Source organism: Garra rufa, chromosome 23 (assembly GCF_049309525.1).
Source record: "Garra rufa chromosome 23, GarRuf1.0, whole genome shotgun sequence".
Classification (NCBI taxonomy): domain Eukaryota; kingdom Metazoa; phylum Chordata; class Actinopteri; order Cypriniformes; family Cyprinidae; genus Garra; species Garra rufa.
Window position 1 is genome coordinate 13,849,197 of NC_133383.1, and position 13,215 is coordinate 13,862,411.

The following is a 13,215-nucleotide window of genomic DNA, read 5'->3' on the forward strand; positions in this document are numbered from 1 at the left end:
GTATATTTATTATGTATATATAAAGACACACATACAGTATGTATTTAAATAATATTTACATGTATTTACATATATTTATATTCATAGAATTTATATTATATATAAATATATTTAATATATAAACAACTTTTTTAAAAACATATACATTCATGTGTGTGTACACACAAACACATATACACAGTACACGCATTATGTACACGAAAACTTTAATTTTGGATGCAATTAATCGCGATTAATCGTTGCCATGCACTAGTAAATATTTGTTAAATATATACATGTATCTTTGTGGATTTATATACACATATAATTATACACAACAAACACACACACACACACACACACACACACACACACACACACACACACACACACACACACACACACACACACACACACGTTGGGTTTACATGTTTTATGGGGACATTCCATAGGCGTAATGGTTTTTATACTGTACAAACCGTATTTTCTATCACCCTACACCTACCCTACACCTAAACCTAGCCCTCACAGGAGATTGTGCACACTTTTACTTCCTCAAAAACTCATTGTGCATGATTTATAAGCCTGTTTCCTCATGGGGACCTGAGAAATGTCCCCACAAGGTCAAAATCTACTGGTATTCCTATCCTTGTGGGGACATTTGGTCCCCACAACGTGATGAATACCAGGTATAACACACACACACACACACACACACACACACACACACACACACACACACACATATTATGTAAACACAAACTTTTATTTTGGATGTGATTAATCGCGATTAATTGTTTTGACAGTACTATAAAAATAAATGTAAAATAATTTTATTATACGTTACGCAAGAAAGTATGTTTTAGACAATAAACGACTAGTTCATATATAATAGTTCGTCTACCAATGAAAATATGTTCAAAAGATGCTAAAGCATCAGGCTTGGCTAGAAACCGAAGAAAACTCATCTAAAACAACGTAAAAGTGTCACGTAGCCACTGAGATTCCTTTTCCTAACTTTACTTCCACTTTGGATCTCTCCCATAATCTGTTCTAATATTTATATAATAAATGGCAGCGGTCTTTAAATGCTATAAACTGTATAATAGTTACATCGTTTAAATTATGTGTGATTTTTCCTTCCCTTTTTGAATCGGGTAGGTAATTAACAAATATTAAAAAGTCGATATATGTGACCCTAAATCACAAAACCAGTCATAAGGGTTATTTTATTTTAAACTAAGAATTAGAATAGAGATGACAGCTCGGCTTAATAAATAAGTTTTCCATTGATGTATGGTTTGTTAGGATAGGACAACATTTGGTCAAGATAGGCTACAACTTTTTGAAAATCCGAGGGTGCAAAAAAATCTAAATATTGAGAATATCGCCTTTAGAGTTGTCCAAATAAAACAATATTACTAATGAGAAATTACGTTTCGATATATTTACGATAGGAAATGTACAAAATATATTCATGGAACATGATCTTTACTTAATATCCTAATGATTTTTGGCGTAATTTGATGGTTTTGTGGTCCAGGGTCATATATGTATAAAATATAACTCCCCTCATAAAAGTAATGAATCATGGTGAAATGTTACCCTCACCCACTCTCTCTACACGAAGTGATGCTATTGACTAGCCTATCCACTCTGCTTTGGTGGACAGAGTACAATAGCACGTATTGCTAACAGCGTGCCAAGCGCAAACAGAATCACAGAACCAATCAGCGGCGCGAATCCATAGCACGTGATCGAACATCGCGGGATTGCTAGAGTGGCTTGTGTGGCTTCTGTTAGCGTGTTCTTTGTCGCTGCTGTACTTGTAGCTGCTTGCCGTCCGCTTCAATAACAACACCCGCCGCTCTACCAGCGTGGCTTACCTCTAAGGTCAGCCAATTTCTTTCTGTTTCTTTCTGGATTGTCTCGAAATTTCTTCTGACAACGTAACGGATAAGGTAATAAACGTCGATAACGTCTGTGGGTATCGTGTGTTTTTCGAGAAGGTGGCGTTTTCGGGGGATTTTTTTATTATGAGAAATAGGTACACAGCTAGATAACGGGTCTAACGTTACGCTGTTCTTTCGGCTGGCGGTATCGTTATATTTCAAGACGAAATGTCTTGAAAACGTGTTTTAAGTCTTGTTATCATCTAATATTGTGTTAATAACGCTTTCGGTCAACAGGTTTATCAAAATCTATGTGTTTAAGTAGTGGAAATCCTTAAGCTTTGTTATTGTTAGGGTAACTTCTGTCCACTGTAATCTGATTACGATGCTCTTCCTATCCAAGTAAAGTTAACTTTTATATGTTGAACTGGTGTGAAATCCATCTGAAATATGTTTATGTGCTTTTGTGCTGATTGTTTAAATGTTGAAATGTAACGTTACATATCAAGCTTAAGTTTAGGCTAAGTAACGTTAACTTAATATGTTGGTTTTTAGTTTAAGTAATGTGTAACGTTGCAGCAATTAACAAAGCCCATGAATACAAACAGATATTCACAATATGTTTTTTTTTTTGAGTTGGACAACATGGGCCAATTACCTTAAGTAAATAATCACACTGACTGTGGCTCATAGTCTAGTATGCTGACTACCTAGACAACATTTGTGGTCATCAATTGCATGTGCAGCACTTTTGAGCTGACTAAGCAGCACACTAGGTTATGAGACCCAACCACAGTGTCTTGTCCTGAAGTTGTTATGCACTTTAAAGACTTCATAATCAGATGGAGTTCAACATGAGCCCACGCCTGACACAGTTTGGAACCGTTTCATCTGTTTGTGGTATAAACAAAGAACTAGAAAGAAGTATTTGATCTGAAGGAAACAGTGTACAAAAGGGATCATCAGGTTTTTTTTTAGCTTGTTTGGACCTGTTGAAAAGCAGAGAAATTTGTTTATACAGGCATCCACAAAGTACAGGAAAATACCAGGGATTTTTTAACGCTTGGGAAAAGTCATGGGAGGTAATTAAATCGTAAAAGTAGTGTAAATGTCTAAAGTGAATTTAAATGTTATGTTCTGCTCTAAATCATTAAAGTGAATCAATATTACACTATATGGGCCATTCTACAGAATTGGTGTAAAGTCAGAGTTTTGTATGCAAATAGTACAATATCCAAGGTACACATTTCTAGTACTTGTGCAGTTAATTCTCATATTATGTTTTCAAAAAGTTTTGGAATATTTGTCCTCTCCCCAAATTTGTCACTACTGAAACACAGTAATATATAATTTAATGAGAAGGGTTATATTGACCTATAAAGATTTTGCTTACATCTTCCTTGTAAATGTTTATTTTCTTTTTTTATTAAAACATTTTCAGAGGTAAGTCAAGAACAGTGACAATTTTTACAATATTTCAAGTGTGATTTATGAGTTTTGTATTTTGAATCCAAAAAAATATCATACTGATTTCAAAGTTAAGGATTCATTAGTTTGAATATACATCGAACCAAACACTATCATAACATCTTAGCTGATAACTCAGTATACTGTATTTTTGACAAAACATTGCATGTTTCGGTAGTGACAGCAATGCTTTGGTAGCATCAGAAATTTAACTTAAACTTATAAAATACATATTTAAAAAAAAAAAAAAAAAATGTATTTCCCCAAATAAAGGATTATGTGTTCCCTTTTGTCACTACCGAAACAATGAGGACATGTTTTAGTCATGACTGTTATGGTAATGAAAATTTTATGGGATAACACCTAAAAAAAAAAAAAGAAAGCAAGATGTCACTACCGAAACAATTTTGGAATCAGTAGTGACAATTTTAGATACTTTTAAACTTAAAGATGCTAATCAGCACATGGTTAGCTAGCACAGTTCTGAACAGTTGTACACACATAAAAACGAAATGTTATGGAATACCTCCCAAAAAGTGTTTAATTATCGAAAAATGCTGTTTGCAATTTGCTACTGATATTTTTTAAAGTTACACACAGATGTTTTTTTTATTTACGTTTGAACACATTAACCTCAAGTGAGTGACAAAAATATTTCCTGATTATAAATGTAGGGCTCTAGTTAAAATCAGTCTCAGCCAATGGACTAAAAGATACACTGTTTTTTACAAGTTAAAGTTTCATTATTATTATTATTATTATTATTATTTTTTTTTAATCAGAAAGATATTTAAAAAAACAATGGAATAAAATGCAATGTCATTTTCATGAGATGAAATTTAGAGGTTATTGTTCGGGACAGCCACCTCCCAATTGAAAGTACCCACTAAATGCTGATTTTATATATTAGGCTTCAATAGATAATAAAAGGAACTTAGTAAACATTTAAGATTTGAATACTTCAAGTCTATAGAATGACCCATATATGAACGCTTGTTTCTGCTATGGAAAAAAACATATAAAACGGCTAAATGCAGCTTTTTGTTTCACAAATCTGCGTTTTTTTCGCAATTCTGAAAAAATGTGTAGTCTGAGTTTATATCTCGCAATTCTAATATTTTCGATCTCGTAAAAGTTTTTCCCCTGCCACAGACTAAAAACAGTCATTTCGGCTTTTTAATCTCAATTTTGACCATTTGTTTTCTTTTAATTGTCACAATTCAGATAAAAAGTTGCAGGTTTTTTTTCTAAAATTGTTTACAGTATGAAATAGTTTTGTGCAGTAGTTTGGCTGTGATGGACAGATTGTAGCTGAATTTGGCCACTCAACAGGCTGTGACATTCTGGAAAGGGGCTTTATGTAAGGCTTGAGCAAAGGTAATTTAGTTGTGTAAACACTGGACACAAAAGTCCTTTGGCTTCACAGGAATCCAAGTGAGTCCCATGAAAGAGACTGTTGTAAAACTGGGCATAATAAATTGCAGAAGCACAGCAATGTTTTCTCATCTGTCTTGTCAATCTGACCTTGTCTGCATGTTTTTTTTTTTCCTTATCTTGATATTGCATTATGTTTATATGGAGCCAAAACCTTCTGTGCAGTCTTGCTTATGTGTTAATCTTTTTCTGAGAGCTTAATGTTGAGTCACACATTTATACAGAGGAAAATGTCATGATTGAAACCTGATTAGTGGGATCTGGTTGGTAGCGATTGATTGTCCATTGCATATGTATCAATATCAGTAGAAGCAACCGTGAGATTAAAATTGATTGAATAACTGTTTGTTCTGTTTGCTTTGCAGACAAACCATGGAGGAAGAGGAGCACTTTGTGAACATAGACTTGAACGATGACAATATTTGCAGCATCTGTAAACTAGAGACAGACACAGGAACACTTTCCTTCTGCCATGTGTGCTTTGAACTGAGCATAGAGGGTAAGAAATGCATTTTTATTTTTATCAGGTAAAAGTATTTTAATGTCCTCAGCTTGCCAGTTCTCGGTCAGATTATGCTAATTATAAATAAGTAAAAGCTCTTTCTCCATCCTCCCATCCATATCCCACTCATTCACGTATTAGCAAGCGCTCTGTTCCTCCGCTTCATGTGCTGCTCAAAAAATGAACTGGAGCGTTTGAAGTGCCACTTTGGCATCTAATTAACGTTCAGCTTATTAAGGGTAGACTAGAGTTTCCTGAGGGGCCTCATTGGAGCGGCTCTTTTGTTCTCTGCAGCTGTCAGTTTTTTACACTGAACCTTCCCCAAAAGAGCACTTAGTATTGCAAACGGTTTTATATATCGTCACGGCAGAAAGTAGGCATCTTGGGTGTAAAGAATTTTCCCTGGAATCGCATGCCTTTGTCTGGAATTTTCTGTGGTGTTAGTTTCGGTTACGTGATTTTCAGGTTTCAGATTTGGGAAGTTTTCAGTTGTAGATGAGGATTCTGAAGTTTGTGAACACAGTTGGATTAAAATGTAATTTTGTTTAGATATGTATATTAGGTACTGTATAAGTATAGGTATATACAGTACTTTTTCCCATGTAGGCCAATATTGGATGTTTAATTGTGCCTTGAATGTTTAGTTGTGGCTTAATCGTTTTATATTTAAATTACGCTTGCTATCATCTAACACTCACTTAAAGAGACTGTTCACCCTAAACTGTTGTTAATGCACATTGAAGACTGACATAGAAGTTGTTGTTATATTTGTTTTCTTTGTGCATAAAAAGTATTCTCATAGCTTTATAAAATTATAGTCTGATGTCACATGGAGTATTTAAATTTTTTTTGGGCCTTGAATGTGGAAGTACCGTTGCTGTGTATGCAGGGTTAGAAAGCTCTTGCATTTCATCAGAAATATCTTAATTTGTGTTCCGAAGGTGAAAGAAGGCTTTATTGGTTTGGAACGACGTGAGGGTGAGTAATTAATGACAGAATTAAAATTTTTGCGTGAACTATTCATTTAAAGTTCATTTTTTTAAAATTGCAAATTAAAAAACTGTAAATGTGATCTTTAGCAAATCTTAAAATGAATTTCTTTTATCTTGTCTATTCTATTCTTTTTTTCAATTTATTTGAAATAAATGCCATATATTGGTCGTATTTTGTAAGCAAATGCGAGCAAAGGTTTCTCAGATAAACACAAAAGCATTAAAATATAATTCTTATCTTATCTTTTTTTGTTTCCCTTTACCGTTACCTTTTAGGGGCTCCTTAGAATAATTTAGAATCGGCGGAGCGTGTCTAAGGCTTAGCCTTCCCCTGGCCACGGGGACTTGGGGCAAAAAATGCCACTAAATTGGACAAAAATGCCCCTGCACAAACAAATTAAATCTGTTACGTCTGTTGCTAACAAAGTGAAAATGAGTAGAAAGTGTCGACTGCAGCATTAAATTAAGATCTACTTATGTTGCACCGTAATTCTTTTTAGGCGTTTTTACAGTGTTGAGCATTATAACCAATTACACACAATTCTGTTGAGTTTAGGAATGCAATGGCCAATCAGAGCCAATCAGATGAGTCATTGCTGAAACTGATACATTTGTTGAGTGCATGCAACTCTTGAATTCTCTCATCATAAACAACAAAGCACAGATGTACATACAATGTAAGTAAGAGATTCATTTCACAGTATATGCAGCTTCAGTGATTATAACAATAATATTTTTTTTTTTTTTTTCTGGGAGTGCTTAAATTCGCATTTGAATAACGTGGAAATGAAAGATTATAATGTATGTAGTATAATATGCTAAATACAAATTCAGTCCCATTAAAAAATATATATTAGGAACCATGTCTGTTTCTTTCGTAAAAAGACGAGTTTATGATGTTTGTAGTTAATAGATTTGGCAGCTTTTAGCCTTACTCTGGAGTTGGCTCACTCTCCGCCTATGCCGCTCCCACTCTTACGGGAAAAATAAGGTGGATGTGTGTCAGCCAGAATTTTAATATCAGTGAATCTGTATTTGTGGCTTAATGTTCTAGCATTGATTGTGTTACGTTCCTGCCAGTAAAGGCCTGTGCGTTCATTCTGTGGTTGGTCAATGGCCAATCTAGGTCAGGTTATCAAAGCGTGGCCAGTGGATTCTATTACATTCTGGGAAACTATGCATAAAGATCTCTGTGTTTGTAATGTTAGGTGTTTGCCTGCTGGAAGCCTTGTTAAATTGTGTAACACAGTGTGGCGTACTAGCATTGTCTCCTGAGGATGTCACATGCCTCTTAAAAAACAAACAATCATTCTCTTTTTTTTTATTCTGCACCTCCCTTCCTCTAATGTTTCTGTTTATTTTTACATTCTCTACCTTGACCTTCAAAAGCAAACCTGAATTTTCAACTGCACGTTTTGAATGGTCTCAAAAATTAGGCATCGTTCAGTCAGCCAGGCTGTCTTTTTTTTCGCACATGCTTTTTATCTGCTTATCTGTGACATGCATATTCTCAGTTTATGAAGCGTCTGGATTTGAGCTAGAGAAGAAAGCATCCGTGACTCTGGCGAAGAGCTGGGTCCGCTCACAAATTAGTCACACTGAATATTCATGCCTGCGATAGAAGGTTGCCGCTCTTGAATATTTAACAGTAGGGTGGATGAGAGATTTGGCCAGGCAGCCTACGGTCGCCCAGCCGCTAGGCAGCTGTATGTCACGAGTGATTCACCACAGCACTCGGCCTGAACGCCAGAGTGTTGCACAACAGCACTTGTGGCCCCGTGAGCATTACCAAGTCCGTTGTCTTACAGCACATGCTAACAGGTCTGCTGATTGGCTGTTGGCCGCATAGTTACACTCGGTGTGGGTAAACAAGAACAAGCTGACTGTGCATGTTTAGACCTGAATGCTCAAATACTCACACCTGCTCGCACACCTGCGTACCCTCAAAAAACTGTGTCTTCGGAAGTAACTGAAACTAACCAAACTCGTTCGTTCATTTTTGTTGTTGTTGTTTTTTTCATTTGTCAACTAGTTCCATTTGTGACCCTGGACCACAAAACCAGTCTTAAGTGTCCACAAGCATCATCTGAAAGCTAAAAATATTGTGGCGAGAGGAGCAAACGACAGACACAGTGGGTGTGGCGTCAGGCCTCGGAGAGACTTTTATTAAACAGAAAATGAAGGAAAAGTGTCCAAAGGGGAAATAAAGTGTCCAAATAAAAGGGGGATCTGGTGTCCTCGAGTGCTGGGGTTTCGTGAAGGATGGGCAGTGTTCAAATGGGAAGGGTCCAGGAAAGGGGCGGTGTCCGGTACCCGCACGCGCTCCCCACTTGGGACCGGTGCGCTAGGGGCGGCGGCATCTTCCTGCGGCTTCGTCCTCCTGCGCCTCCGCGGCGCTTCCTGCAGGGAATTCTACGGCCCGGCATCCTGGCCCGTCGGCCGTCGCGGGTGCGGTCCTCGGCCGGACCATAGGTCCGGCAGCTCGTCATCTGGCGGCGCTGGTTCCCTCTTCACCCCTTCCTGGACCCGCGAGGACACCAGCGTGCATGCATGGGGGAGGAGACCGGTCTCCTGAGGAGATGCGCGCTCGGCATTTAAACAGCGGCGTGCCCTCATCACACGCCGCCAGCCCGAGACGATTTCGCGCCCCTCCTCTCCCCTACACACCCACTCCTGTCGGGAGCCTGGAGAAGGGCGGCAAATAAAGGAAGGGGGGGTGATGATATTTAGGGGGGGAGGCAGCCGACTCGTCACAATATAAATAAGCTTTCCATTGATGTATGGTTTGTTAGGATAGGACAATATTTGGCTGAGATACAAGTATTTGGGAAATCTAAAATCTAAGGGTGCAAAAAAAAATCTAAATATTGAGAAAAATCACCTTTAGAATTGACCAAATGTTCTCAGCAATGCACATTACAAATAAAAAATTAAGTTTTGATATTTTTACAGTAGGAAATTTGCAAATTATCTTCATGGAACTTTACTATCCTTATGATTTTTTTTTTTTGGCATAAAACAAAATTCTATCATATTTTTGGCTGCTGTTGCTACAAATATACCCATGCTACTTAAGAGAGTTTTTGTGGTCCAGGGTCACATTTGTCCACCTCTAGTTTTCTTTGCACAGCCCAACTGATGATATTTGAGGTCTTTTGGTCCAAATGTTTTGTGTTTGTAGCAGAAAAGGTACTTGCAGTGGCTATTTTTATCGTATGTCAGCCATGCTGGGCGGTTCTGCTTTTCTGTTTCCTCAAAGCAGTTACTCCAAGCACAAAGAGAGAAAGGGCGACAGAGACTGCATGCATGTTGAGAACACACAGGAAGTCACTTGCAGAGTTAAACATGTCCTCCAGCACTCAAAGAAGCCGAGATAAATGTCAAAAGAAATGCAATGCAGAACTGCTGAACACAATGTGCACTTTGGGTTTTATTTCTTGGATGCTTGTACAAGGGTCTTGTGTTTGAAAATTGATGCCTGTATTGCTGCAATTTTTTTCTTATGTAAGAAATAACTGCAGCAGCCAGTTACTTATTTTAACAACACTTTGATTCATGCTGTCTAGAGCTGATGGAATAGCTTGGGAAATGTTTTATGGGGGTTTGGCTTCTGAACGTCAGTTGCATGCTTTGAGTTAAAGTGACAGTTTACACAGTTTATTGCATGATATGGAGTGTTCCTTGTGTTTGCTTTAGTTTTACAGTTATATGTTTTATTACACAGTTAGCAAAAGCTCTGGTGGGAATGGTAGACAAAACCATGTTTAGTATGTTTTATAGGTCTGATGTTTACATGCGCTACCTAAAAACTCTTATTCTCTCCAAGGCTGTATTTATTTGATTAAAAAAAGTAATGTTGTGAAAAATTATTTCATTTTAAAGGGTTAGTTCACTCCTAAATTAAAATTTCATGAAAATTTTAATGATATTTTTTGTCTTTATTTCTTCAGTCGAAGAGAACTTATGTTTTTTGAGGAAAACATTGCAGCATTTTTCTGTGTTGCGGACTGTAATGGGATCAATAGTTTTTTTTTTTTTTTTCAACACATCTTTAAACGGCTCTACATGATCCCAGTCAAGAAGTAAGGGTCTTTTCTAAATAAACAATTTTTTTTATACTTTTTAATCACAAATGCTTCCTTTTCTGCTAGCACTGCGATGCGTGTCTACGACTTCACATTTTAAATAATCGCACTGAATAGGTCATGCGTGGTTAGTGTACTCTGGTTAAAGGGGTCCTATTATGCTTTTTCACTTTTTGAATTTTAGCCAGTGTGTGGTGTGTATGTTTGGGCATAAAAAACATTTACAAAGTTTCAAATCTTAAAGTCCACTCCAAAGGGAGATATTTAGTTTTTCAAGAACTACAACGAACTGCTCCTTTGGACTACAGCGTTTGTTTTCCGGATGCTAGGATGTCACAACGCTGTATCCCGCCTACTGAAATTCGAATTGTTAGCGGGTGGGGAGGGAGGAGGTGGGGGATTCGCCTAACTTTAGCGATGTAGCTTCTGGGATGCTTCAACAAGCCGTATAAGCAAGCATTGACTTGCGTTGTGACATTCGGAAGGCGGGCCTTCATCAAACCCGTAACTAATTGAGCCATTTGTGCCAGCCTTGGGAGAAAGCTATTGTTATAATGTAAATTATGTGAAAAAGAATGCGTTTTTTAAACCACCAAGCAGAGCATATATTCTAGTGCACCCCTAAAACAAAATAAAGACTTTGTAAAAGAGCATGATAGGACCCCTTTAAAAAAGGTAGGGAAGGGTAAAAAATTTATTTTTACTATTTATTATTTTTATCCTTATTTTAACTTCAAAATTTTCCGACATCGTTGTTTTTTGTAAATGCAAAAAAAGTATTTGCATAATAAAAAAATATTAAACATTACAGTTCCTGTCAATACCTCTCACTTAAACTCTCAAAATAAAGTTCTGGAAAAGGGTAGACATAACAATTAAATGAAAAGGAGTTGCTGTATATAACACAACGGATGTAATTTTATAAATGTTTATTTTTTCCCCTTATTAAATGTGTCATCTTTCACATCAAATTCTTACATTGTTTTAATTAATTCAGTTAAAATAATACGAAACTGTAGAGTTCTTACCATTTAAATAAAATCAATATCAACAAACTCCATCTTTCCACTGCAGAGGAAACATAAGCTGCATATGAAGTGGCAAAGACTGTTCGATAAAGTTGAGTTGGCATAAATGCATTTACACCGCAAAATTGCAAATGCATTAATAATTTTATAAGATTATGGTTTTAAATATTTTTTTGAACATACAAATAAGAAATGTTGGGAAAAATGCAATAATGCTTTTAAATATGAAACAAACCAACAGTAGGTGGCGGCAAATGACTGTTTTAATAAGTGAGTCATTTAGTTCTTCATTCAACAGATTCGTTTAAACAGCTGATTTATTCAGAAACCAGGCAGCTGTCTTTATGAATGGGTTAAATCATTGACTCATTATATTCGTTTGGAAACGTGGATTCATTAAGTAATGAAACACTGCTTGTTGTTGCTTTTTTTTTTTTTTTTTTACTTCGTTTTTTTTTCTGTAGAAAATGACCGGTTGTTTCACTGATAAGATCCTTATTCCTCAGCTGGGATTGTTTGCAGCTGCATTGAAACTGCAGTTTGGACCTTCAACCCATTGATCCCCATTGAAGTGCACTATTTGGTGAAAAATCCTGGAATATATTCTTCAAAAACCTTAATTTAACCTTAAAGACATAAACATGAACATGTTGTCCCCAGATATGACTTTAGTCCCATTGTTAATGAGAGTCTATGGGATTTGTGTTTCTCGCCAGGTTTGGTGTTGGATTGTGTGCCAAGTTATAATGCATCTCTCCTCAACAAGCTGTACGGTTTAAGGTATCATGTTCGTATTTGTGTTGCCAAGGCCTTTCCTTTAATGGTTTTATTTTTATCACACTGTTAGGCTCTTCTTTTCCACTGGCCCTAGAAGACCTTGATGGCTGGCTGGTTTCTTGCTCCACCGAGCACACTTACGCAGGACTAACAGTTTCCCCACAGCAGACACAGGCCGTCTCTCATCCTCTTGTGTAAGAGCAGTGGAATGCGAGCTTGCGTACATCAATGGCTGGATAACTGAATATTCCAGACACTGAGAGCGCAGCACAAATACAATGCTGAACCGCTGTGTACTTGTGTGCTCAAGATTGCTCACATTTGTTTATTTTGACTGATGGATATAATATAGTACACTAGTATGACCTTTTGACCCTGAAGGTGCAAAGCTCTCTGATAATCACTGAATGCAGTCTGCATGGTGGATGAGAGCAGATTTGCTGACTGCGCTTCCCTTTCCCAGCGAGCTTTCCATTTCAGTAATGCTTCTCCATGCTCCAAAGTAATCAGAGGCTTTCAGCAATATTTCTGTCCTTTGAAATGGAGGCATTAGGGAAAACACATCCCCATAGGTAATGTAGGGTTTCAGTATTATGCTGTATTACCTTCATAAATTGCCTCACAGCAGGTTTATTCCAGGATATGCACATGGGAGATGTTTTACACTGCTCTTGTTTGCATGCTGGTTGGTCTACTTTCTTCAAATAATTTATCAATGTGAAGTTGAACTCAACCTTTGTGTTTTTTCTCGTTAATGTAAGCAAATGCTATACATTGTAATTGCTTTAGCTGTGTTGTGTTTGAATGCTTGATACATTTTAATGGCTGAAGGAGACCTATTGTGCCCCTTTTTACAATATGTAATATAGATCTCAGGTGACCCCAAAATGTGTCTGTAAAGTTTCAGCTCAAAATACCTCACAGATCATGTATTATATCATTTTAAAAATGCCTATTTTGAGTGGAAGCAGAAACGCGTTGTTTTCATGATATGTCACCTTTAAGTTAAAATTTTAGCAATCAAAAAAAGCATGTCTAATGAATGCATTATTCATCATT

At 36.8% G+C, this 13,215-nt stretch overlaps 1 protein-coding gene across 1 annotated transcript in view; it reads left to right on the forward strand.

Moving 5' to 3' along the window:
- The first annotated feature begins 1,807 nt into the window (after window positions 1–1,807).
- The window catches only part of c23h21orf91 (chromosome 23 C21orf91 homolog), a 26,793-nt gene continuing 15,385 nt past the window's right edge, over window positions 1,808–13,215 (forward strand). The window contains exons 1-2 of the mRNA XM_073829764.1: window positions 1,808–1,940; window positions 5,138–5,271. Coding sequence (XP_073685865.1) covers window positions 5,145–5,271 — 127 coding nt within the window. The 5' untranslated portion in view covers window positions 1,808–1,940; window positions 5,138–5,144. The remainder of the gene's footprint in view (window positions 1,941–5,137; window positions 5,272–13,215) is intronic.